The sequence below is a fragment of the Drosophila bipectinata genome, chromosome 4 (assembly GCF_030179905.1).
Source record: "Drosophila bipectinata strain 14024-0381.07 chromosome 4, DbipHiC1v2, whole genome shotgun sequence".
Classification (NCBI taxonomy): domain Eukaryota; kingdom Metazoa; phylum Arthropoda; class Insecta; order Diptera; family Drosophilidae; genus Drosophila; species Drosophila bipectinata.
The window spans coordinates 8,109,333-8,135,849 of record NC_091740.1 but is presented as its reverse complement, the minus strand read 5'-3'; the positions used below and the strand labels follow the sequence as shown (position 1 = coordinate 8,135,849).

General features: G+C 38.2%; 1 protein-coding gene across 7 annotated transcripts in view; it reads right to left on the bottom strand.

The window, feature by feature from the left end:
• CaMKI (Calcium/calmodulin-dependent protein kinase I) overlaps nucleotides 1-26,076 on the bottom strand; it is a 133,569-nt gene extending 107,493 nt beyond the window's left edge. For 3 of the 7 annotated variants that reach the window (XR_011443484.1, XM_043213537.2, XM_070282329.1), the window contains exons 1-3: nucleotides 25,837-26,046; nucleotides 25,121-25,298; nucleotides 24,923-25,057 (exon numbers count right to left, since the gene is read on the bottom strand). Coding sequence is in view for 5 of the 7 variants with exons in the window: in XM_043213537.2 (XP_043069472.1) it covers nucleotides 24,923-25,057; nucleotides 25,121-25,260 (275 nt within the window). In the remaining 2 variants the exon portion in view is untranslated. The other 4 variants (XM_070282328.1, XM_043213540.2, XM_070282330.1 and 1 more) reach the window with 4 other exon arrangements.
• Between the last annotated feature and the right edge of the window lie 441 nt (nucleotides 26,077-26,517).

Below are 26,517 nucleotides of genomic sequence, written 5' to 3'. Positions count from 1 at the left end.
CTAGGTATCTTCAAAAGTTCCAAATCACTGACCCACTGTGTAATACACCAGGGCACAACTGAACTGCCGTTATGTTAATGTTTTTTTATTGATTATAATTTGTTTATTATTTTAAATAAAATTGATTGCTTGTTAGCCACTGATGTGCTGATATGTAGCGTACGCAAATTGTTCACCACATACTGTTCATGTAATGTTTAATTTACAAATTGTAGTTAATAATATTAACTATATCACGTCGTGGTCATCAATGTTTGGTCATTGAGATTTTTCAATGACCTGAACCCGCACCAAAATATAAAGACCAAATAATTTGTTTAAACGTTATAAGAATGTTTATTCTGCATGCAGATGAAACTGGATGATCAACATTAATAAACCATTTTATGATGCATGCTGGGACTTAATGTAATGTACAAAGAGTGCGGAGCTGCGAAGCTAAAACTCTCTGAAGAAGTCCCGTTAAAGTCGAGAGGCCGGGAGAGAATCGGCGTGTGACCAACTAAGCGATTTGTACATACTTAAACGTAATAAATAAATTATTTAGTCGAGTTGCCTGGCCCGACGTTTTAATTCATTCAAGCCATTCAAAGCGGTAGAGGTAGCCAAACCTAAACTTAAAATCGGATAACTTTCAAAATTTGAAACCTAAATTTTCCGACCGTATTTCCACCATGGTTAATAATGCAAATTGTGTGCTTGGTTTTATGACGAGATTTTTTAAAGAATTGAATTACCCTGATTTAACAAAAACCATTTGTGCCTTTGGTACGTTCGATAGTTGAATATGTATCGTGTGTCTGGAGTCCACAATGCAGAATGCACTAGAGCTGGGATACTATCGATGGTCGAAGCATTCGATAGTTTCGATGTTTTCAAAGCAAAAATTCGATAGTATCGATAGTATAGTCATATTTACTTTATTTTTTTCCATACATAGGGTTTTTGTTTTTTAAGCTATATACACAATAAAAAAGAGAAAATAAAGATCAAAATTATTCTATCTTATAGGGATGTCGGAAATATATCAAAATATCAATATATCGATATATTTTCTCTTAAAAAAAATATTATTATCGGAATATTTTTTGGGCAAAAATAGTCGATAATAATATTTTTGAGTTGGTATTTCCGATATTTTATGTTTGGTCACTCTTAAGCCAGAAATTGGCATTAAGTTATCTTATCACGCCTGGAAGTACGGTTCCATCTGAACGGTTGGCTTCTGCCATTAAATGTATTGTCTGTGACTCCCGTAGTCGAATGACAGACTAGCATATAACCGAAAGAGTTTTTTTTAAATCATTGAAGAAAGATTTGTTTTGTAATTAAGAGTAATTAGGAGCATTAAATAAGATAATTAGGTAATTAGCATTATTTAGTACATATTCCATAAATTAATTAAGTTTTAAAAAACTTTTTTTTATATATTAAGTGTTTTTATAATTAAAGTTGATCACAATGTCATTAATAATTTTGTTATTTTTTATTTCAAATAACGTAAATAAAAGTTGCTTGAGAGTGGGTATAAATATTTGTTGTTTTTTAAATTCACTTTTTAAATAAAAAATAGCTCCTATTTGCAGTTCATGGCGGATGAAAACACATATTAAAACCTTTTTTTAAATTTACAAATAACCTTTTTTCAATTTTAGCTGACCATAAAAAATATCAAAAATACTCGATATATCGATTTTTTTATGTGATATTTCTTAATATTATCGATTGATATTTTTTCACTGCAAATATCATCAATACGATATTTTTTTAAAAACCAACAACCTTACTATCTTATCATTAACATAAATTATAAGGTAGCTTCAACAGAGATCAAGAGATCTTCATGAGATATACAAAATTCAGGTCATTTTTGATATAAAATTAAAAAACAAAAAAAAAATTTTTTTATCCAGGAATTTTTAAAAATAAAATGTCCACATTATTCGCCTTAAGCGAAGCTCTGCGGTTATTCATAACGAGTCCAGCCTTGTTGAACATACGTTCTGACTCAGTCAAGGTTGCGGGAACAAATACAAATTTGGGCACTACCAAAACTACCTACCAAATTTGGGCACATTTCCGCGACCAAACCTCGTGTTTTATTGAAATTTCAGTGATGTGAAAAATGCCTAGCACCATCGATAGTGTCAAAAAACTATCGATGGCGGCTCAGAAAGGAAACAATTCGATATATCGATAGTGCCATCGATAGTATCCCAGCTCTAGAATGCACAGAGATCACATCGAACTGTCCATTTTCATGGCGGACTGCATGATTTTCGCCCTTAGAGGACTAAATTGGGATGGATATCTGCACTTCCCTTCCTATTATAGTAGGAATATACTTTTTATACCCTTGCAGAGGGTATTATAATTTTGTCCAAAAGTGTGCAACGCAGTGAAGGAGACATCTCCGACCCTATAAAGTATATATATTCTTGATCAGGATCACCTCCTGAGTTGGTAGGAGCATGTCCGTCTGTCCGTCTGTCTGTCCGTTTCTACGCGAACTAGTCTCTCAGTTTTGAAGCTATCGTCTTGAAACTTTGCACACATCCTTCTTTCCTTTGCACGCAGTATATAAGTCGGAACGGCCCGGATCGGCCGACTATATCCTATAGCTGCCATATAACTGATTGATCGGAAATGGTATAACTTTGGTGTTTTTAGAGTTAGAGAGTTCAAATTTGACACAAGAGCTATTTTTGGCAAAATAATACGACATGCCAAATTTCATAAGGATCGGCCGACTATATCTTATAGCTGCCATATAACTGAACGATCGGAAATGACCCAACTTTCGTGTTTTTGAAGATAGAAAGATGAAACTTAATACAGATTCTATTTTTGGCCAGTTGATTCAACCTACCAAATTTCATTAGGATCGGCCGACTATATCCTATAGCTGCCATATAACTGAACGATCGGAAATGACCCAACTTTTGTGTTTTTGAAGATAGAAAGCTGGAACTTGGTACAGATTATATCCGATGTGTTCGATATATATCCGGTTTTAACTGCAAGGGTATATAAACTTCGGCTCCGCCCGAAGTTAGCTTTCCTTTCTTGTTATAATTAATTTCGATTCAGTAACAAATTGATGGGTGTTCAACCTATGTGGTTCTTCAATCACTTGCCGTTACCTTATCACTTTGCTTTATTGAACTCTTGACTTTATATATTATATTCTTAAACTCTTATCTCTAATCTCGAACATTATGCGACAGGTCCTATTGGTGGGAGTTACATATATAACATATATTATAATATGTAATATATATAATATATAATATTATATGTATATACATACTTGGCGGGAGGTATATTATATATTTTGTTTTAGATCAGGGAGGCAGGCCCAAGCTCTGCATACGGCAGAGCAAACTTCCATACCAATGCAAGAAATCATCAATACACTGCACAGTGGCCGATTTGGGTAATTTGGTGTCAGATGTGGAATATCATTTAAATGTTAAAATGTTAGAAATTTCGTAATCGAAAATCGTAATCGAACTACCGAAGTGAGCGGACGTGCTTTGTCCGAGCTCCGGGAAAACTTCACTTCGCTTATATTTTCGCCAATATAAGCGAAAAGACACTGAAATACAATTTATTAAAAGCGACAGACAAGCTTTTTTTTTTTGTAACAGTTGTAATGTGCTAAACCAAAACTAGTGCATTGTTGAAAAAAAAAATACGTACCACGCAATGAGCTCATTGAGCAACGACCAAAAGAACGAGCGTAGAAGTTCAGTGAACCAAAGAAACGGCTTCTACTCTTACTTTTCAACCCGCGATACCGAAGTGGAAAAATCGGCGCTTAAAAGCAACCCGGCTTTACTGACCGCTGAAACCCAAAGGGCACGGTCTTGCTCACCCGCTCTGCTCACTCCGACTCCCGCGTCATGGAGTTCGCAGTGTAAAACCCCCCCTCCAATATCGGAAACAAATTTCGCACCAACAACAAGCAGCGCTACAACTTCTGCAACAACAGCGAAAACCCCTGCAACTCAAAGTACCACGACGTCAACGACTACAGCGAGTACAAAAACAACAACCTCGGAAAGTGCCAAAGCGGCAACGGCCACACAGACTGGAATGGATCGCTACATCCAAATTAAGCGCAAGCTTAGCCCGCAGAGTAATCCGGCAGGCAACAAAACAAAAATTAACCGTGTCCTGAATAACGATAATGAACCAGACAGATCCACTACTAACAGATTTGCCCTACTGGCGGAGGCTGAGGAAAACCAACCAGCCCAAGACACCGCAAAAAAACCCAAGCCCCCTCCAATCTATATTAGGGAAAAAAGCTCGAGTGCCCTGGTCAACAAAATTGCGTCGTTGATCGGGAACGGTGAAAACTTTCATGTTGTTCCGCTTATCAAAGGGAACATCCATGAAACAAAGGTGCAAACCAAGACTGAAGAGCACTTCCGAATAGTGTCAAAATATCTGGACACTGTACAGAAAAACTATTACACGTACCAGCTGAAAAGCAGTAAGGGCCTACAAGTGGTAGAAATGTGGAAACTGCGGAGGCAGCCATACGGCAAACTATAGAGGATGTATTGTGTATAAGGAGTTAAAGAGTCGCATGCGTCAAGCGACCGCAACGCGCAACCAAAATCCACAGAATGCGTACGTTTCGTCAAAAACCACGCCAGACGTCTTCTTCGCCAAAGCTGCGAGATCCTCATTCGGTCCACTAAACACCACCAACGGCTTCTCCTATGCCGATGCTCTACGATCTGGAAGGGAAATTCCAATTCAGCCTAACTCTCAAAGCGCTCAACAGGCCCCAGAACAGCCACACAGCAAAACGGAAACTATGATGCTTACCCTCCAACAAAGTATGATGGAGCTTATGTCATTCATGAAAACGACCATGCAAACGCTTGTTCAAAACCAGAACATGGTGATACAGCTGCTCGTAGCACAACAGTCCAAATAATCTATGCAGGCGCTACGAATATCAATGTGGAACGCCAATGGTGTCTCACGGCATAAACTAGAATTGTCACAATTCTTGACCGAAAACCATATTGACGTTATGCTACTGGTGGAAACGCATCTTACAAGCAAATACAACTTTCATATAAGAGGCTACACAATCTACCGCACAGATCATCCAGATGGGAAAGCCCACGGCGGAACTGGAGTTCTAATCAGAGAACGAATTAAACACCATTTTCACAAAAGGTTTGCAACAAACTTCTTGCAGGCCACATCGATACAAATTCAGTCAAGCAACGGAATCCTTTCAATTGCTGCCGTTTACTGCCCTCCTCGCTTCTCAATCTCGGAAGGACAATTTATGGACTTCTACAATTCACTTGGGGATCGATTTATAGCCGCAGGAGACTACAACGCCAAACATACGCACTGGGGATCACGTCTAGTGACTCCCAAAGGAAGACAATTGTACAATGCAATTATAAATGTGAAAAATAAACTGGACTACGTTTCCCCTGGAAGTCCCACATACTGGCCAACAGACTCACGAAAGCTCCCAGACCTTATTGATTTTGCAGTGACAAAAAACATACCTCGCAATCTAATAAGTGCCAAAGCAGTCTCGGACTTATCATCAGACCACTCGCCTGTGCTTCTAACGCTTCTTCAAAGCCCAGAAATAACCGAACACCCCTTCAGTCTGACGACGACAAAAACAAACTGGCTAAAATACAAAAAGTACGTGAGTGCCCACATAGAACTCGCCCCGGATTTTAACATGGAATCCGACATCGACTACACTACGAGCGCCCTGGAAGAAGTACTCGTTGCGGCAGCTAAAATCTCTACTCCTCATAGGAAAGAAGTAGACCGAAACAAACACTTCAAATCTAATCAGCAAATCGAACAGCTCGTGCGAGAAAAGAGGCGCACGCGTCGTGATTGGCAAATCAGCAGATCACCAGCTTCAAAACAACGCCTTAAGGAAGCAACCCGATCACTCGACCAGGCTCTTCACCAACAGGAAGAAAATGCACAGCTGAGGTACATCCAGAATCTCTCGCCAACAAAGTACCCCCTGTGGAGGGCCCACCCAAATCTTAGTGCCCCAATTGAAACGACCACCCCGATAAGAAACTCTTCGGGATGCTGGGCTCGCAGCAACGAAGACCGAGCTGAAACATTCGCCACACATCTCCAAAGTGTCTTCCAGCCAAACCCAGCCTCAAATTCATTCCTCCTGCCAGTAATTCAGCCAGAGTCCTCCCCTCAGCCAGCCGCACCTCCGTTCCGGCCGAACGAAATCGAAAAAGTCATAAGAGGGCTAAAACCAAAAAACGCTCCCGGTGGTGACCTATTGACCCCAAAGATGCTGATCGAACTTCCAAAATGCGCTATAGAGGTCGTCTGCAAACTATTTACTGGAATTATTAATCTTGGCTATTTCCCAAAAAAGTGGAAGAAATCCATTATTATAATGATACCGAAGCCTGGAAAAGACCTCACAATTCCGTCATCATACAGACCAATAAGCCTTCTATCTTGTTTGTCTAAACTGTTTGAAAAATGCTTGTTAACTCGCATAATACCACATCTGGAAGCTTGCAATATCATCCCGGCACACCAATTTGGCTTTCGAAGAAACCATGGAACCATCGAACAAGTGAACAGATTAACATCCGAAATACGCTCAGCCTTCGAACAACGAGAATACTGCAGCGCTATTTTCCTCGACGTATCTCAAGCTTTCGACCAAGTTTGGCTCATCGGACTCATGCACAAAATTAAAACGTATTTGCCAACATACACCCACAAGCTACTGGAATCATACCTCTTCAATAGGGTATTCTCAGTGAGATGCAACGCAGCTACTTCGGGCGACTACACCATCGAAGCTGGAGTTCCACAGGGAAGCGCACTCGGGCCGTGTCTATATGTTTTGTATACTGCGGATATTCCTACGAGCGCACAACTAACAACGTCAACGTTCGCCGATGATACCGCTATTCTTAGTCGCTCCAGATGCCCAACGCAGGCAACAACCCAACTGGCTAATCATCTCACAATAGTGGAAAGGTGGCTGTCCGACTGGCGCATTAAAATAAACGAACAAAAGTGTAAACATATAACGTTTACTCTTAATAGACAAACATGCCCTCCGCTTTTACTAAACGGTATGCAGATTCCTCAAGCTAACGACGTAACGTACCTTGGCGTTCACCTTGATAGACGACTTACCTGGCGTAAGCACATCGAATCCAAAAAGATGCATCTAAAACTGAAAGCCAGCAGCCTCCACTGGATCATAAACTCACGATCGCCACTGTGCCTGGACTACAAGCTACTACTGTACAATTCAGTCCTAAAGCCAATCTGGACGTATGGCTCCCAGCTGTGGGGGAACGCGAGCAGCAGCAACATAGACATCATACAGCGCGCACAATCAAAAATCCTGCGAACTATCACAGGGGCACCTTGGTATGTTCGCAACGAAAACATCCACCGGGATCTGGGCATCCTCGCAGTGAAAGACGAAATCCAGAAGCAAAAAGAGTCATACAAAGAAAAACTGTCTTCGCACCCAAATTTTCTCGCTCGGGGATTGACTCGGGTTTCTAGCGTATCCCGCCTTAGACGCAACGACCTCCCAACCCAGCAATCGATTTTTAGGGCCGTCTAACTCCGTATCAGTCAATATGACTGTTAGTTAAGTTAAAAATATAAGATTTGATACACCTCTTGTTAGTCTCGCAAAGAGAAGATTCAAGAAATAAAAGCAACGTTAAAAAAAAAAAAAAAAAAAAAAATGTTTAAAATTTGTATGGAATTTTAACCCAATTAGAAATAAAATTTATTAATTTAAATTAACAAAATTTTTTTATTTTTTTTAATTAAATTTTTTTTATTTTTTATTTTTTTTAATTAAATTTTTTTTTATTTTTTATTTTTTTTAATTAAATTTTTTTTATTTTTAATTTTTTTTTTCAAGATGCAGTTTTACAAAATAAACAATTTTTTATTGTCCTAGTCTGAATCTAAATTTTTTTTCTGACTCAGAATTCGAATTTTCTTCTTGAGCATTGTAGTCCAGAAGAAGATTTTAACCTTCAATGTCAAAGGAAACTGCCTTGCTGGAGTTATTGGCCGAACTTTTGGAAAAACTTGTAATAAGTGGATCTGAAGATACCGAATTACCTTCTTGAGCATTGTAGTCCAGAAGAAGATTTAGGCCTTCAATCTCAAAGGAAACTGCATTGCTGGAGTTATTGGCCGATCTTTTGGAAAAGCTTGTAATTAGTGGATCTGACGACACCGAATTTTCTTTGGCCTTCTTTGGAAAAGATTTTGGCCTTCAATCTCAAAGAAAACTGCCTTGCTGGAGTTATTGGCCGAACTTTTGGAAAAGCTTGTAATAAGTGGATCTGACGATACCGAATTTTCTTCTTGAGCATTGTAGTCCAGAAGAAGATTTAGGCCTTCAATCTCAAAGGAAACTGCATTGCTGGAGTTATTGGCCGAACTTTTGGAAAAGCTTGTAATTAGTGGATCTGACCATACTAACAATAAATGAAAGAGATCCTCCATTGTGTTTTGGCGAGAGTTTTTACGCGTAAGGCTTAATCTGACGCTAGAATAGCCACTGTGCACTGGGGCGAGTATTTTTTTTTGCAATTCATGTCGGTACACTGAAAAAAAATTATTGTAGAATTTACAGGGGACTAAAAAAAATATCATTATAATAAAAAATACATTTTTAAATATTTAGCAATATAAAAATGACCTACTTTTTTGACAACAGTCTACTATGACAAAAAATGCATAGCTTAAAGAAAATGGTTCTGCGAAAAAAAAAATGCATTGCTTCAATTCGACCATTTTGGCAGAAACAAGAATGCATTTCTTTCAGTGAAATGTTTTCGGCAATCCAACAACAAACTGCATTTGAATTAGCACAATTGAGAATAATAGGGAAAACACGAAAAATTGTTTTTTCATTTGGCCTTTGCCTATGCTGGAAGTTACACATGTACATATATGATTTTGCATTTTCCATATGAAAGAGCAATCAAACAACAAAGGAGGAACGAGAGCAATGGGAGTTGGCACCCCTGTTTTAGATACTTGCGTAGAGAACGCAAAGATTGTAGAAGGTAGAATTTTGAAGTTTTTAAAATTTTTTTCGGCCTGTGTAATGGGCATAATGTAAACATTTAGCCTTTTGAGATAGTCTCACCTCAAATTTCCTATCTCTCTTTAGCGACGCTACTTCTCGTGGCCGTTCTCCCCCCTTTCAAAACCAAAAGTCGAACGCAATTGTTCCCGTATATAATAATATAAGTTAAATTGGGTTGTCCATTAGAGGTCTGCACGATTGCACTCAAAATTTTCGGTTATTTGAGTATAATAAGTATTTTTTTTTGTTTGCTCTAGTTCTTGCCCTTAATCCCAAATCAAATTTAATGGGGATCAAAGAAGGAGCAGAATTTTGAAGGAAGAACTAATCAGAAATCAGGAACTAAAAATCAGTGGTATTATCATACGTCGATCTACGCAAGCTTTGGCCATGTCGCGACCAAAAATTCCGAATTTCTAATAAAATGGACGAAACCACACCTCCAAGTCGTCGCACAGCGTTCGGTCCCTGGCTAGTTTCACCGGCTTGTACCTTTTTCGCCAAAATCTTTAAAAATTTTAAGATTTTAAAATAAGGGATCACCCCAAATCACGTGTTTCTAACCTAAAGAAATTTTCCTAAGTGTAGAAAAATGAATAATTAATATTAATTAATTTTAAATTGCAAAACTTGTTTAGCGTCAAGTTCCAAAAAGTTTTGATATGAATTTTGAAGTTTAATTAAGTATATAATTTTTTTTGTTTTAACTTTATTTGAGTTTCAATTCTCTCCGTGTACATATGTGCATGCACATATAAGCTTAAAGCTTTTACATGTTATAGTAAGTCTCCCGCGCCCTCTACGATAAGGGAACTCTACATTTTTTGCGCAGAACGAAATTTCTTTTACCATCTAAGTCGAAGAAGACCGCTTTTGGGTCAATTTACAGCTTTCAGCTCGCGGAAGATCGATCTTTCTACGCTGGATCTGGAGTAAAATCGTGAGTCACTTTTATTGCATGCTTTTTATATTTAACGCTCTCTAAAGAACTAAAGATCTAAAACTCTGCCTAAATTATGAAATTCCCTCGTAGTGTATAAAACTAAAGCAAAGAATGCGACTTTCTGTATATTTCAAAAGCTAAAATTTATGTGTGGAGAAAATTTAACGTAAATAAATTTTGAATTATTCCTAGCTATTAAAACCATTTTATATATTTTTTTTAAGAACAACTTGAAGATATGGAAAGAAACCGTAAACTTAAATTTGAGAATTCTTTAGATACTTTTAGTTCAAATATCTTCTAGCGTTAATTATAAATCCTTTTATTTACTCTTCATTTTTATCATTTATATATAATTTTAACATTTAAATCTTGAACAAATCTTGGCCCTAATCAACATGTTATATTTTAAGTTTATCTCGAACATTAAACTGTGTCACTCTTGAATCATGAAAATTAACTAAAGTTTGAATATCTGAACTCGGCTAATGTCTTAGCGGTCGTGGGTAAAAGGGGTCACCAGAGTGGATCTCAAGGATGGTGATCATAGGTTGGGAGGGCTAAACGCGACCACATATACATCAGTGGTATCGCCTCGCTCACACTTTCGCGCACACACCCCTTTACTCTCTTCGATAAAATTTGAAACTTCTTTAAATTTCTACCGGTTCAATCTTACAATTTGTTTGTCGCTAGCACGCTCAATTTCTGGTCTTTAGATTATTAATGTGTAACCCGTGCGATCCGTCCGAAGCAAGACCACCACCCCCTAAGCCGACGAGCAAGAGCCGGACACTACAGCGTGCCCAAGCAAGGACGAGTCCTTCTACACACACCGTTACACGTTACAGTTTTTCTTATTAATAATCATAGAGAAAAGTGTAGATAGTATGTAGTATGTAGATAGCCAGCATTTACTAACACGCTTAAATTTCAACATTCCTAATAGAAGGACTCGAAACTTTAGTCCTCTGTTCCTTAGCCGTTGTAGTTCGACATATGCACTGCATGACCCTTTTAGGGTATTATGTTCGAACTACAATGGTCTCTACTCTATTACATCTCTTTCCTGTCCCTCTAATTTAAAATATAGAATTTTAAATTTCCTTACTAACTCCTCTTAGCTTAATAATTAACAAATAACTTAATATACTCTAACAAATCGTTTCTTGAGCGCCCCTCGGTCGTCTGGGCCTCTAAGCTTTATGATGAATACAGGAATGCTAGCTGATGCTCTTATTGATGCACAAGCCATTTCCAAATTCTGAAAGACCGCGAAAAAAAAAAAAAAAAAAAAAAAAAAAATAAGTTTAAGTCGCAATTAAGCGTGCCAAACCGTTTCAACAAAGTGAATTGCGGATTGGTAAGGGTTGTTTTCGTTGTGCGCGAAATGAGTGAAATTCAAACCAATGTGGAATGGATAGAATGAGTGAATGCAGAGTAAATGCTTAGAGTACTCGGATAAAATTTTGACATTCTCGTCATTCATTGCAGTTAGAGCAGAAGCTAAAACTAGTTGCACAATTTTTTGTATACCTGCAAGCAGCTCGGCAAGCAGGTAGCAAGCAGCTACCTGCAAAGAGCCTTTTCAGATGCTAGAAATTTAATTTCTGAAAAGCGATGTATTATTGCTAACAATGCAAATACAATAAAAAAAATTATGTTTTTGCATTCTGTTATGAAAAATTAAATAAATGACATACATACATATGTATATATAATAATTAATCCATGCCTTTCTATTTTTCTATTTCTTGCAGGGACTGCAAATAAGACTTATGAGTTCAAAAAAATTGAACGACAAAAAAGCCTTTGTGGGGAGTGGGAAAAGGACACATATACCATTTTTTAACGGTGAATCCAGAAACACAATAAACTTTTATTTCAATTTCTATTGCTTAAATTGAAATATAACTCTTATTTTCAATTTTTATAATAATAATTAAGAATAAGAATTATTTTTCAATTTTTATTAAAAAAAAAAAAATAAAAATTATGATTCAATTTTTATTAAAAAAATTGAAAATAAGTGTTATGATTCAATTTTTATTATAAAAATTGAAAATAAAAATTGAATGCCAATAACTTCTGAACCGAGTGGACTATTAAAAAACCGCTTACATATTTATGATCTGTGGCGCAGTACCTTTCAAATGATGTATCGAACGTCCTCAAAGGACATAATCAAGGATTCTTCAATTATTCAATGTATTTAGTTATATTTCTAGTGTGGGTCAACCATGTAAAAGTGCACATCAGGTTAACACTGCTATTTTAAGTATGAAATGCTTTGGTTAGCATCAAATTGTCGTTGATTTTTTCTTCATTTCATTTGGGTGCTGATCGCGATGGGACGAAAAACAGATTTAATTGTCCGCGAGTTTTTTAATTTTTCATTAGACGATAATGTGTCTAAATGTAAAATTTGTGGTCGTACCTTTAAAGGGCACTACTTAACGAATTTGAGAAGACATTTGCAGGAGGTGCATCCAGATAATTATAAACGTGAACTGGAAGAAAAAAATCCAAACGAGCCTCAAGCAAAGAAGAAAAAATTTTCCATTGCTCTTTCTTCTTTTGAAGTAAAAAAAAGCGTGTGTGCAACTTGTGACCGAGGAGAAGGTTCCCTTTGCTTTGCTGGATTCGGCTCCTTTTAAGAAGTTGACGGAACAAATTTTTTGTGGCTTGGACATGAGCCCCATAACATCTCGCAACGTTATGAATCATGTAAGCGAAAAATACCACAATATAAAGGAGACTCTTTCGAAGTTATTGAAGGATAGAGTACTTTCGCTTAAAATTGACATTGCTTCGAGGCATAACAGGGGTATATTGGGAATCAATGTCCAATACTATCGAGACCACCGCATTGAAGTAAAAACGCTTGGAGGGATTGAGCTGCATAAAAGGCATACGGGACTGAATTTAAGCATGGAAATTGAAAATGTGCTGAGCGAGTTTTTAATAAGAAAGGAGCAAGTCTACACTGTCACTTCAGACAATGGCAAGAATGTCATTAAAGCGATCGACTTCATGAACAAAGAATTGAATTCTGAATTTTGTGACGAGTTTGACGATGACGACCTTATGAACGATATTCGCGTTCACTCTATACATTCGATTAGATGTGCCGCCCATTCCATGCAATTAGCTGTTTATAACCTGCTAAAAGAGAAGAGTCGGAGATTCCTTGTCGATAGCGCACGATCCATAATAAAAACATTGCGAACTCCGACTTATAGGTAAACAAATTAAATGCATAACATTACACTTAAAAATTACAATACTATTTTAAAATTATGTTTAGGCTCGCCATTTCTTCACAAGGGCTACCCCAACCTCTACTGGATGTGCCAACAAGGTGGAACTCCACGTACACTATGTTGAAAAACGTATGCGTATTCAAGGAGTTTTCAGAAGAAAATCTAAGTGAAACTTTGCAGTTAACGGAATCAAATTGGGAGGAAATTAACTTGCTGTTGGCGGCACTAGAACCGATTTTTATAGCCACTCAAAAATTGCAAAGCGAACAATTATATTTCGGCGATTTTTATAAGCTTTGGCTTGAAACGAAGTTATCCATTAAGTCTATGGAGAGCACACACTCTAAGAACCTCGTCAAACACTTAGAGAACCGAGAAAAAAATCTTACCGAAAATGAAATTGTTCTATCCGCAATTTATTTGGATCCACGGATTCGACGGGTTTTAATTAAAAATCCAATTCAGTTGGTATGTGCTAAAAATCATTTAGCGGCATTAATGCGAAAAATACTAGCCCTAAATAAAAAGGTAATCGCGTATTGTAAAAGTAATGCAATAATTATTCTAAAATAATTTATATTTATTTTTAGGAAAGCATAGTAAAAAAAGAACTCGAAGTTTCATCTATAAGCCAAAGCCCGTCGTTAAGTGAGATTGATGGAGAATCCCAGAGTTCTCTACTGAAGGATTTCCTTAGCTCCATTGAGGTGAACTCGGAAAATGAGGAATCCGATGACGACGATGATCCTGAGTTAAAGTTGGCTATGACAGAGATCCACACATACTCTCCTAAGCAAATTGGACTGCAGGAGAATATAATGGAATACTGGGAAGGCAAAAAGTTTACTTATCCTCGGCTCTACCAACTAGCAAAAGTGTTGCATAGTGTGCCCGCTACCCAGGTTTCGGTAGAAAGAGCATTTTCTGCACTTAAATTAGTACTTTCGGATTTACGGTGCAACTTATCATCGGAGTCCATAAAGAAACTGTTGTTTTTAAAACTAAATAAATAGAAAATTAAAAAATATACAACAAATATTTCAATACAATCGAAAGAATCTTAAGAAACTCGGTGTGTACTTGAAAATGGGTGGGTACAGAGTTGAAAATTTCTAGTAGAAATATAACTAAATACATTGAATAATTGAAGAATCCTTGATTATGTCCTTTGAGGACGTTCGATACATCATTTGAAAGGTACTGCGCCACAGATCATAAATATGTAAGCGGTTTTTTAATAGTCCACTCGGTTCAGAAGTAGGGATGTCGGAAATATATCAAATTATCGATATATCGATATATTTTCTCTTAAAAAAATATTATTATCGTGATATTTTTTGGGCAAAAATAGTCGATAATAATATTTTTGAGTTGGTGTTCTCCGATATTTGTTGCGAAAGAAAGGAAATGCAGGTTTACTTGAGTATGCCATTTTGTAGTTGGGAGACAAATCCGTTGGAATTCTGGAACTCACAAATTTCAACGATGCCGATGCTAGCGAAGGTTGCTTTAAGTTTTCTTATCACGCCTGGAAGTTCGGTTTCATCTGAACGGTTGGCTTCTGCCATTAAATGTATTGTCTGTGACTCCCGTAGTCGAATGACAGACCAGCATATAACCGAAAGAGTTTTTTTTAAATCATTGAAGAAAGATTTATTTTGTAATTAAGAGTAATTAAGAGCATTAAATAAGAGAATTAAGTAATTAGAATTATTAAGTACATATTCCATGAATTCCATGAAACTTTTTTTTTTTGTATTAAGTTTTTTTTATAAATAAATTTGAATACAATGTCCTTAATAATTTTGTTATTTTTTATTTCAAAGAACTTAAATAAAAGTTGCTTGAGAGTGGGTATAAATATTTGTTGTTTTTTCAATTCACTTTTTAAATAAAAAAATATGTCTTATTTGCAGTTCATGGCGGATGAAAACACATATTAAAACCTTTTTTTAAATTTAAAAATAACCTTTTTTCAAATTTAGCTGACTATAAAAAATATCGAAAATACTCGATATATCGATTTTTTTGGGTGATATTTCTGAATATTATCGATTGATATTTTTTTCACAGCAAATATCATCAATACGATATTTTTTCAAAAACCAACAACCCTATTCAGAAGTTACTCGCATTCAATTTTTATTTTCAATTTTTATAATAAAAATTGAATCATAACACTTATTTTCAATTTTTTTAATAAAAATTGAATCATAATTTTTATTTTTTTTTTTTTAATAAAAATTGAAAAATAATTCTTATTCTTAATTATTATTATAAAAATTGAAAATAAGAGTTATATTTCAATTTTTGTCATAAAAATCAACAAATAATTTTTATTTTTTAATTTTTATTTTAAAAATTATAACAATTACGGTCCCTGATTTCTTGTATTGAAAAGCAACACAAAAACAAAAACAAAAAATAAATTTGACGTCACAAATGCGACGCACAACTAACCGAGTACTCGGTTACAAAACTCATTTGGTTATTGCGTCGCCGTTCGGATAGAGTAAATTTTTTACTCATGCCTTTACCACATTTGCCAAATCCGTTTTACTCAATGTCTCACTCAGTCAGTCAGAACTTTGAGTGAGAGTGCCAAATGCTGCTTTGACTGTATTCATGCAGACCTCTATTGTCCATACATGATAACGTAATAACCTCGCATCAGGTTACACGGCATCAGGCACTCTGACATGATTATATAAATTAATGTATTAAATAAATACTATTTATAGCTCCGAAAATATTTATCAGATTGTGTTCAAATCAGATTGTGTCGAGAGGACACAAACAAATGTAGATTATAACAAAATAGAAAAGCTAACTTCGGGCGGAGCCGAAGTTGATATACCCTTGAAATCTCGTAGCAACGAGATGCATAGAAATATTGCTCTGCTAATGCTACCGCTGTCACTTTTTAAGAGAGCTGGAGCGGAGCCGTAGCAGAAAAAGCTGCTCTGCTCTGCTCCGAGATACGGAGCTGTTTTTGCTTTTTACTATATGACTGAATAGCATAATTTTTTTTTATTTTGATTTAATAAGAAGTTTTTATTTTTTAACTTTTGTTTCTGAATAAACTAAATATTAAATATTATTATTTATTATTACCTTACCTAAACGAACGAAAAACTAACAACGTCAACGTTCGCCGACGATACCGCTATCTTTAACTCGTCGGATAGTTCCCTTAACCTTGCAGCTGACACTCTTTCAACGGCCCGTAAATTTAAGATCTCAGAAACATGGGTCAGCGAATGCTAAACCTTTTATTTAACAACAACAACGCCACGTCGTAATTGTTTTCTGTAAGCGCTGCAGCTTTTTTTCTCTACTGATAAAGAGGTTAATGTCCACCATCGTTGTAAATAACGATCGGATATCTACCCAATGTAGGTCGCATTAAAATCCGACACCAAAATTTCCAGCTCACCTAGTTGAACATATAGCATGGCGTCGGGAACCTGCTAAACTGATTTGCAAGAGGCCTGCCAACGCACCAGATCTTCAAAAAGAACATACGCACTCTGGTTTAAGAACTATAGTCTCTGGTACCGCGCTAAAAAATGAAATTTTGTCGATTTTTTTTTGACACCATAGAAAATGTTTATTAAAAATTTTTTGCCGACGTTGCTTACTACATGTTTCTGGGCACTTATTTAAATTTTTTCATAACAAAAATATTAAATAATAAAAGTGTTATAGCCGAATTCCAAAATCGTCTTTTTTCGATGGTGTCTTGCGGTGTACATCATATCCCGAGAATGGTTGTTCAAGGTCAGCGTGCAGTGCGTTGACAAGTAGTTTTAAATAGATTTAAGATTCTCGTGTATCGTACTTATAAGATAACTTTACCGAGTAAAATCAGTTTCCATAAGGAGCTCATTGGAGTAAGACCTATTATTTAGGGCTCCTCTTAACAATGGTTCATCCGAAATCACAAATTCAACAAAAAATTTCGTTAGTATATTGTATTGCCTAGTCCGTAAACGAAGGATTTGTAAAAATTTTGATAAAAAAAATGGCGACGGTTTTAACAAAAAATGTACTTTTTCCAGGTATAAGATTTTCGATTTTGATGCTCTAAAAAAGGAGTTTTCAAAACTCCTTCGAAAATCCTTTGTTCACGGACTAGCTATTATCATAATAAATTAGTGGTCAAAATTTGGTGTTGATCGGATTAGTAGTTTTTTAGTAATCGTGTCCACCGCAAAGGTAATTTTGAAAACAAGATTCAGAGATAATCGCGTTTAAAGTTTTAAGTTTGATGTGCAGTTAGTGCGCTATAAATAGCTAAAACTTCGGTTCTAATGTTCCGATCTTAATGAAGTTTTTTGAGAGTATTCTCAACAGTATATACTTAAAGAACATGTATATACTTATACTTAAAAAAAATCGATTTTTTCATTTATCACAACTGTATATAACCCCTTAAACATTAACGTTAAACCGCTGTGCTGCTGGCTGACCCGACAATACCCTCCACCAACCGGATATACATCGCAAAAATTGTAAACTGCTCCTAAAACTCATGGAGCAATTAAAATTATGCTTAGAGGAGTGCAAATTGGAAATTGTCGGCCTGTGTTAATGACAAAATCGTTTCCTAAACGTTACATAAGAGTAAAACAAGAAAGGTCAGGTTTAAACGAGTTCCCCGACTATGTTATATGCCGTATAATATATATATTTATATCACTTCCACTCCTCTTTGACTCAGCTTAAAAATTATGGATTCACATCAAAAATGTTTGCTGCATACTTTGGTAACAGTAAAAACCTGAAGGAATCCAGTAGGAAAGCAGAATATAACGTCTATGACTTCCCTAATTTTACAATTTGGCTAAATTTGTAGGTACGATATGTAGATAAGCCATTGGAATAGTTTGACAACTAAACTTAAGCCTAGTACTTAAAATAAGAAAATAACTTCACTTTAACAAAAATTCAATTTAAACAAGAAAGGTGTTTTGTAGGGGGGCGTGGTTGCCGCAAAAGATTCCAGGATTAGGGATGAAATGATAAATAAAGTCGGGGGCGTCTTCCAGTGGATATAACGCAAGTGGCGTTGAAAAAGTTCATCGCCACAACAGATCGAATTAGCCAATTTGAGGCTAACATAAGTACTCCGGGCGCCCCAGAAACGGAAATAGGCTCCCAATACATGTGCGAAGTCCATCGGGACCAAATTCGGGCACTATGGGAGAAGGTGGAGAAGAGCTATGAGAGCTGCTCCGATTTGCTAGCCGTGTCCGACGACAATGCGGCCGCCTCGACAGTGCTGGAAGCGAAGTACAGCTACTGTTACTCCGTCTATTCGAGATGTATTGCCCAGCTTCGGGAGAAAATTGCTTCCCAATCCACTCAGGCTCCCGTCAATGTCCACACGCCCGCGCCTACAGGCTGCCGGTTACCTCCGCTGGATACCGAGGTCTTCGCGGGTGATTATCTTCGGTGGCCCACCTTCAGAGACTTGTTTACGGCCATTTACATCCAAAACTCGCGGCTCACCCCGGTACAGAAGTTGTTCCACTTATTGTCCAAAACAAGTGGTGACGCCCACGCCATTGTTTCTAAGGCTCCGCTTACCCATGAGGGGTTTGTCGCAGCATGGCAAAGCCTCACAGACCGCTTTGAGGACCACCGGCTATTGGTCAACAGCCAGTTGAAGATCCTTTTCAACATCCAGGCTATTTCTCGAGAGTCCGGGGTCGCGCTGAAGGAGCTGCAAGCTACCATTCAGAGTTGTCTGACAGCCCTAGCAATGTCCTCCATCAATGTTGAGGCTTGGGACTGCCTCCTGGTATTTATGATTTCGTCAAAGCTCCCCAAGGTCACACTTTCTATGTGGGAGCACTGATAGACTCAGGCTCCGAAGCGACGTTCATAACGGAACGACTGTTCAACCTCGTCAAGCCTCCCTTCAAGACGATTCAAGCCCAAGTTTCCGGCCTCAATCAGACCATTTCCGCGCAGTCTACTAAATTGTGCCATTTTTCCATTCGGTCGCCGTCTAGACCCGGGCTACAATTAGAGACTGCGGCTTACGTTCTTTCGCAGTTGGCAGGAAATCTGCCATCATATCCGTTTTCGCGAGATCTTCTCAAGGGGCTGCCCGACATTCCCCTGGCGGACCCCAACTTCTTTGAGAGCTCCCAAATCGATGTGTTATTAGGAGCTGACATTCTTCCGTCAATTCTCCTCGGTAATTCCAAGGCTAACATCTGCGGGTCGCTTCTCGGTCAGGAGACCATTTTTGGATGGGTGCTGACAGGCCCATTGTCTCCAGCTAACCCCCGCAGCGTGTCTGTTTTTTCCGCACGAGTTGCCCGCAGCCTCGGTGACTCACTGGTTCAGGGTTTCGATTCAGGATGCGAGCACAATTCTGTCTCGACTCCTTCTTTGATTTACACATCGCATCACGCTGCACGGTGGCAATAAGCTGATGATCAGACTGATCCGGGCCAAATTCTGGATTCCAAGGTCATATTCAGAACGATATCGCCACGCCCACGTAACGCCCAGTCACTGGAGAGCAGATGTACTCGAGGTACACAATTCTACCGATGCCGAGTGTGCAGTGGGATCCATCCATTGAAGAAGTGTCGGTGCTTCCTACGCCTTAGTGCCGAGGAGCTGCTCCGAGCGGTTCTCGTGAACCGCTATTGCTCGATCTGCCTGGCCCACGAGCACTCCGACGGATCCTGTCGGCGTGGGGACGGCTGTAAGACGTGTGGTCAGGATCACCATACGCTGCTGCACCCCGTGACCAAGGAGCACAACACGCTGCTGCACCCCGTGACCAAGGAGCACCGGTCACCGCCCGCGGGAGACAGTACACTTGGTGTCTCGCTCTCTCGTCGGCCGTCATCCGCCAACTCCCGGCGCGGTTCGGGTGCTTCTCGCCCTGCGTCCGCCATTTTCCGGCATTCCCAAACCGATCCACGGCCGCCGACTTCCCGGCACTCTTCGATAACCCCTCGGCATTCTTCCGCCACTGGCCGGCAGCCGTCAAGTGCTCCACTGCATTCGTCCGCCACCCATCGGGTGCCGTCCACCGCTCGTCCGCCCGCGTCATCCGCGCCTAGGCAATTTTCCGCCTCTACTCGAGGACCCTCGCAGGACGCGCCCACCCTATCGTCGCTGCTGAACCGGAACAGCGTCAACACCGGGACCCGGATCTTCGACACGGGGGCCTTCATCGACCCGTGTACGCCCTCTAGCTGCAGTGACGCATAGCTAGCGACGAGGGATCAGTTGCAACCCGAGCGATTGCAAGGGGGGGAGGATGTTTACGTGAGGGGCCGTTGTGCCGCAACTTTAAGAGCACACCCGCGCTGAAGAGCGCACCAGCACTGAAGAGCGCACCCGCGCTGAAGAGCGCATCCGCGCTCGCCCCTCTTTCGTCGGCCGTCGTCGATCGTATTTTTGCTATTACTTTTGCCTTGTTTCTTTTTCTAAGTTAAGTTTTAATTCGATGTAAGCAGCCCAATAAAGCTGACGACCGCACTTGGAGCCATTTTCGCAACGGAGCGAGTCTGCCTCTGTGAAGGACCGGGGGTTGTATTGACGGATTCGTCACTCCTTGCCCTTGGACTAGCACTGGTAGCCTTAGGCTTCAAAAGAGGCGTCCGCGGAGATGCGGATTGAGATCTGTCCAAACGGATGGCTGGGATCGAACGCGGCTTTTTGTCGTCTCCCGTGGGCATTCTCAGAGTCCAATTCGCTGGTCAGCGCTTGTCGACTGACTCGCGCAACAGGTGCCTCGTACGAAGTGGTGGCCGGTCGCATTAATGTGATGAGAACGGTGAGATCGCGGATGAAAGGCAATTACAAGGAGCAAGTGCGAACTAGTGGCGCCGATGTGGAAAGTAAAGTCGTGTGCGGCACAATTCCAATGTGGAAAGAAAAACTTTAGCCACCAGAAAAAACCCAAAAGGAGACGAGGTTTGCTCGGATTGTAGGCGGATGTTGCCTGATGCGTAGTAGAAGCAACGTTGGAGGCACGGAAAATGGAAAAAGTACCGGAAAATTCGTGCTTGTTCGGAAAAAAGTGATGACGGTCTATATATGTATGTATATTTCGACTTGTGTGGTTCGTACTGAATTTAATATATACTGAAATATTAAATTCTTAACTATTTTCGAATTTGCGGAGCCGGAAGGTGGACTTAACCTTGGCTTGAATTTAACACACAAAAAATAAATAATTAATTTTTGGCTAACTGTCGGATTTAAATATGATGGAGCCAGAAGGGTGAAGTTGAAAATCTTAATTTTTAATCAATTGAGGTTAATTATCACGAAGATGGAACGGTGGAATTGAAACCTAAATATTTAATTAATTGAATTTAATTAACACGAAGCCGGGAAGATGGAAATAAAAACCGCGGCTCTATTCGGACAGAAGGTCGATAATTAAATAAATTAATTATAATTTTTCGATAAATAAATTTTCGACTTTAATTATTGAGTGGCCGGAAAGGTGAATTCAAAAAACCTGGCCCTTTGCTCGAACGGAAAATAAGAATTGAATAAATTTTCGTAGTTATAATTATAAACACATAAATTTATAATTAATTGATTTTTTAATCTATTTTGTTACGCAGCCGGTTATGCCGTCGGCACCCTGTACGTACCTCAAAGAAAAATAAACAGAACCGAAAAAACACAACACGGCTAGGTCGAGAATTTAAGCGACACAATCACGGATTTGTAGTGAAATGGCGGTTTATAATTGTTGGTTTTAGAAAATATTAATTTTTTTTAAATTTTATCGGCTATATATTTCCTGAAATTGGAGGCAGGAAATATTTGGAAATATATGGACATGCATGCAAGGGCATGTGGGGCATGGGCATGTGGGACAGTAGAGCTTCGATAAATGGACTGTATATGTTAAATTTTATCAGTTATATATTTCCTGGAATTGAAGGCAGAAAATATATGGACATGCATGCAGGTACGGATATATGTAAGGGCATGTGGGCATATGTTGGCACAGTGGAGCTTTGATAAGTGGACTTTATAATTGGGGGAACAGAAAAGTTATGTGGTGTAAAAAATGACACTGGTTGAGGAAGATAAAAACAAATATTACGACAGCGGCGGACTGTTCGGTGAATTTGGAAATTCCGGAACTAATTCACACCGGTGGCCAATATAAATTATGCCTTCTTTTTGTCACCACACAATTTCACTGTTCACTTGCGAATTTTTCGCGGATTAATTGCACCAAAAAAACATGTATGTGCGTATGTATGTATGTGGATGCACATATGCCTCGACCGTTGGCAAGCGAATGGATAACGGAGAGGCCGAAAACGGCGAGGAATAAGGGCAGCACACAAAACGGAGACGGATAGAAAAATTTGCGGCATTTTAAGATTATTATAGATTATTAGAAAATCTCAACCTGCCGTTGTGTCGGAAAACTCGGACTCGGAGGGAAAAACAATCTTGCAGCAGTGTGAACGAAATTTAATGTTCGGATCACTGCTGAAGACCGGCAGAGAGATGGGGACGGAAAAATGTACTTATCTTTTGGCGGAACAATGCCGAGAACTGCTGGCAGAAGAAAATCCAGGAATTATCCGGCTCGAAGGACCAATGTTTTGTAGGGGGGCGTGGTTGCCGCAAAAGATTCCAGGATTAGGGATGAAATGATAAATAAAAAGTCGGGGGCGTCTTCCAGTGGATATAACGCGGTCAGCTTTATTGGGCTGCTTACATCGAATTAAAACTTAACTTAGAAAAAGAAACAAGGCAAAAGTAATAGCAAAAATACGATCGACGACGGCCGACGAAGGAGCGAGAGCGCAACGAGGGGCGAGCGCGGATGCGCTCTTCAGCGCGGGTGCGCTCTTCAGTGCTGGTGCGCTCTTCAGCGCGGGTGTGCTCTTAAAGTTGCGGCACAACGGCCCCTCACGTAAACAAAAGGAAAGCTAACTTCGGGCGGAGCCGAAGTTTATATACCCTTGCAGTTAAAACCTATATCCGGTCGCCACCATCGGATATAGTTGGCCGATCCTTATGGGAATATAAATATATAATCCAATTTATTACAAAAGTCTTAAAAAAGTCCCATACTTCTATCTTAAAACATACCAAAGTTTGTATTTCTACCATTTCCGATCGTTCAGTTATATGGCAGCTTTAAGATATAGTCGGCCGATCGTTACGAAATTTGGTAGGTTGGATCAACTGACAAAAATATAATCTACACTAAGTTCCAGCTTTCTATCGTCAAAAACACAAAAGTTGGGTCATTTCCGATCGTTCAGTTATATGGCAGCTATAGGATATAGTCGGCCGATCCTTACGGAATTTGGCATGTCATATTATTTTGCTTAAGATAGCGCTCATGTAATCTAACTCTAAAAACACCGAAGTTATACCATTTCCGATCAATCAGTTATATTGCAGCTATAGGATATAGTCGGCCGATTCCGGTCGTTCCGACTTATATACTGCGTGCAAAAGAAAGAAGGGTGTGTGCAAATTTTCAAGTCGATAGCTTTAAAACTGAGAGACTAGTTCGCGTAGAAACAGACAGACGGACACACAGACAGACGGACATGCTCATATCAACTCAGCAGGTGATCCTGATCAAGAATATATATACTTTATAGGGTCGGAGATGTCTCCTGCAAGGGTATAAAAAGGAAGAAGAAATTTTTGCCCCCTAGATTTTGCCGGTACTGTGACGACGAAAATTATGGCTATCAAATTGAATGGCGTTGCGGATAAAAAAAAAATAAACAGCTGATCTCGGGGTGTAAAAAGAATTAATTTGATTTCTTTTGATAGCCAAAACATGGAGCGAAAATTAAGAGACAAAAATTGTCGGACCGAAAAATTTTCGACACGCGAGGATAAAGTGAAGTTAATTAGTGCGGTCAGGGCGAAGCCCATATTGTAACATGGGATTTGACCCCCAAGGGGCATTTTAATGCCATAAAATGGCATTGAAAAGATTTGTGATTGATTTTGATTTTGACCCAGTTTTCTTTTTCTTAATCAGCTCTTTAGCGGCGAAATACATAAAGAAAACACCAAAATCCAATCGGTTCGAATTCATTTTTGCTGATTTGTTTTTTGTTTACAAACAACAGCCGTTCAGTATTACCCTTTTCCTTAACTTTTTTGGTCACACTAGCTCGGTAGCCAAATAAAGAGCGATTTCGCTGGCACACGTTTAACAGGGGATTTTTGTCGTCAGAGTACTAGGCTTCAACAAGAATTCGTTTTGGGACCCCCCTCGAGTCAAAACTTTGACAGAATCTTCATCTGCGTGAATACCATAGGAGTCAATGTTCCAAATCGGATAGTTCCATCTTTTTTTTGAATCCGAGATCCATGCGTTTAAAATTTTAACACTTGAATATGGAAATTGGTAGTATATATCAATATTGAACCCTTGCACTCTTGCACTCTACAAGTAACGAGAATAAAATTTATAGTGGGCTATCATTATTAGGTGGTGAAGGGGCCTGTTAATATAACTTTTATAAAACAATTATACTTGTCTTGATTTTGTTCAATGCATTTTGTTATGAAATAAATATGTATGTATGTACATACCTTCTTAAAACTCGAATTTCGTTTTCCAAAGATTCCTCCTTCCCTTTAAGGGCTTTTTTGTCTATTATTTTTACTGCATAATGATCTCCAGGCGGATCTTTACTCTCGGCTAAACGCACTTCCGAAAATGCACCACTTTATGTTTGGTAAAATACTCTTTAATTATTAATATATAGATATTTAGATATTAGTACGTACGTTCCCAGAAGTCCATGCAGATTGTATTTCTCTTCAATTGACACTTGTTTATTCATCTCCTTTGTATCCTTTGCTTTGGCTTTTTTGCCAGAATCTTTTTTTCCAAAAAGTGGCATGTTTTTTTTTTTATTACTTTGCATAAATTTTGAAAATTTTCACTACACACTTATTATTTTTGCTTTAATTTGAATCAGATGACAAAACACATTAAAGAAAAACATTTTAAATATATATATTTTGTACTTCAAATATACATACAAACACGAATTTACTTAAAAACATAACACACATACATATGTATAAAACATCGGGCTTAGATGTCAAAGGCTATAGTTTTGCTGATTGCTGTGTTATATGTACATCTCACATTCTACACTTCAAGCCAAAGACGTACATACATATGCACATAAATACATATGTATAACTATTTTTACTTGACCTGTTATTATATTGAACTATTGTATAAAAATATGTTAGTATCATTTTATAGATGTAACAACGACCATGACAAATTGCTTTTTCACTATTATTTTAAAATCTGTCATTTCATATTTACGTATTTAAAAATTACATTTATCAATATGCAAATTAATGTAGATAAAAAAAAATTATTTTAGATCATTTTAAAAATTTATCACACGAATATATGTATGTATGTATGTACGTAACAATATCGTTTACATTAAGGAATTTATACACGCTTACTAACGATTTACCTGTAGTGACCAAATAATCTCAAAATTACATTTACATATAAAAGTGAATCTCTTTACATTAAAATACTGTATATTTTTTTTAAATTAGGACAAGAAGTTAAAATAGAAGTCGAAATTGTTTAATATTGATTTATTGATTATATCTCTGGCGCTAACCGTCAACTGCAATCTGGTTTTAAGAGTTCTGTTATTTAACAGTCACTGCAGAGCTTATACTTACAATAAGTTTTCAAATTTGTAAATAGTCTGGCATCCCTGATTTTTTATTTTGGTATTATACACATATGTACACTGGAATAAAGCCCGGCACTCTAGAGTGACCGAAGTTTTTGAGTTCCGTGCAATACGGTTGTACCGTTTTACCGCAATATGTTTGTATGGTTTTGGGCTATAGTCTAGTACTCAGAACTACAAAAACTTTTTCAGTCAGTCATTCGAATCAGTTTTATGTTTTTTTTCGTGTTCTTCGATCTTTGAACAATTTTCGAAAACTGCTTTAAAAACTTTCTTCTATGGGACAGAAAAAATCGGCATGGTTTGATGACTTTTCATCTTAATGATTTCATTAACAAATTTCATTAACAGCGTACATATTTTTTGCAAAAATGTAATGCTTTATTTCGCCAACAGCAATAGGTTAATATCTACTCAGATTGACTCAGATGATGTTTGACAACCAAA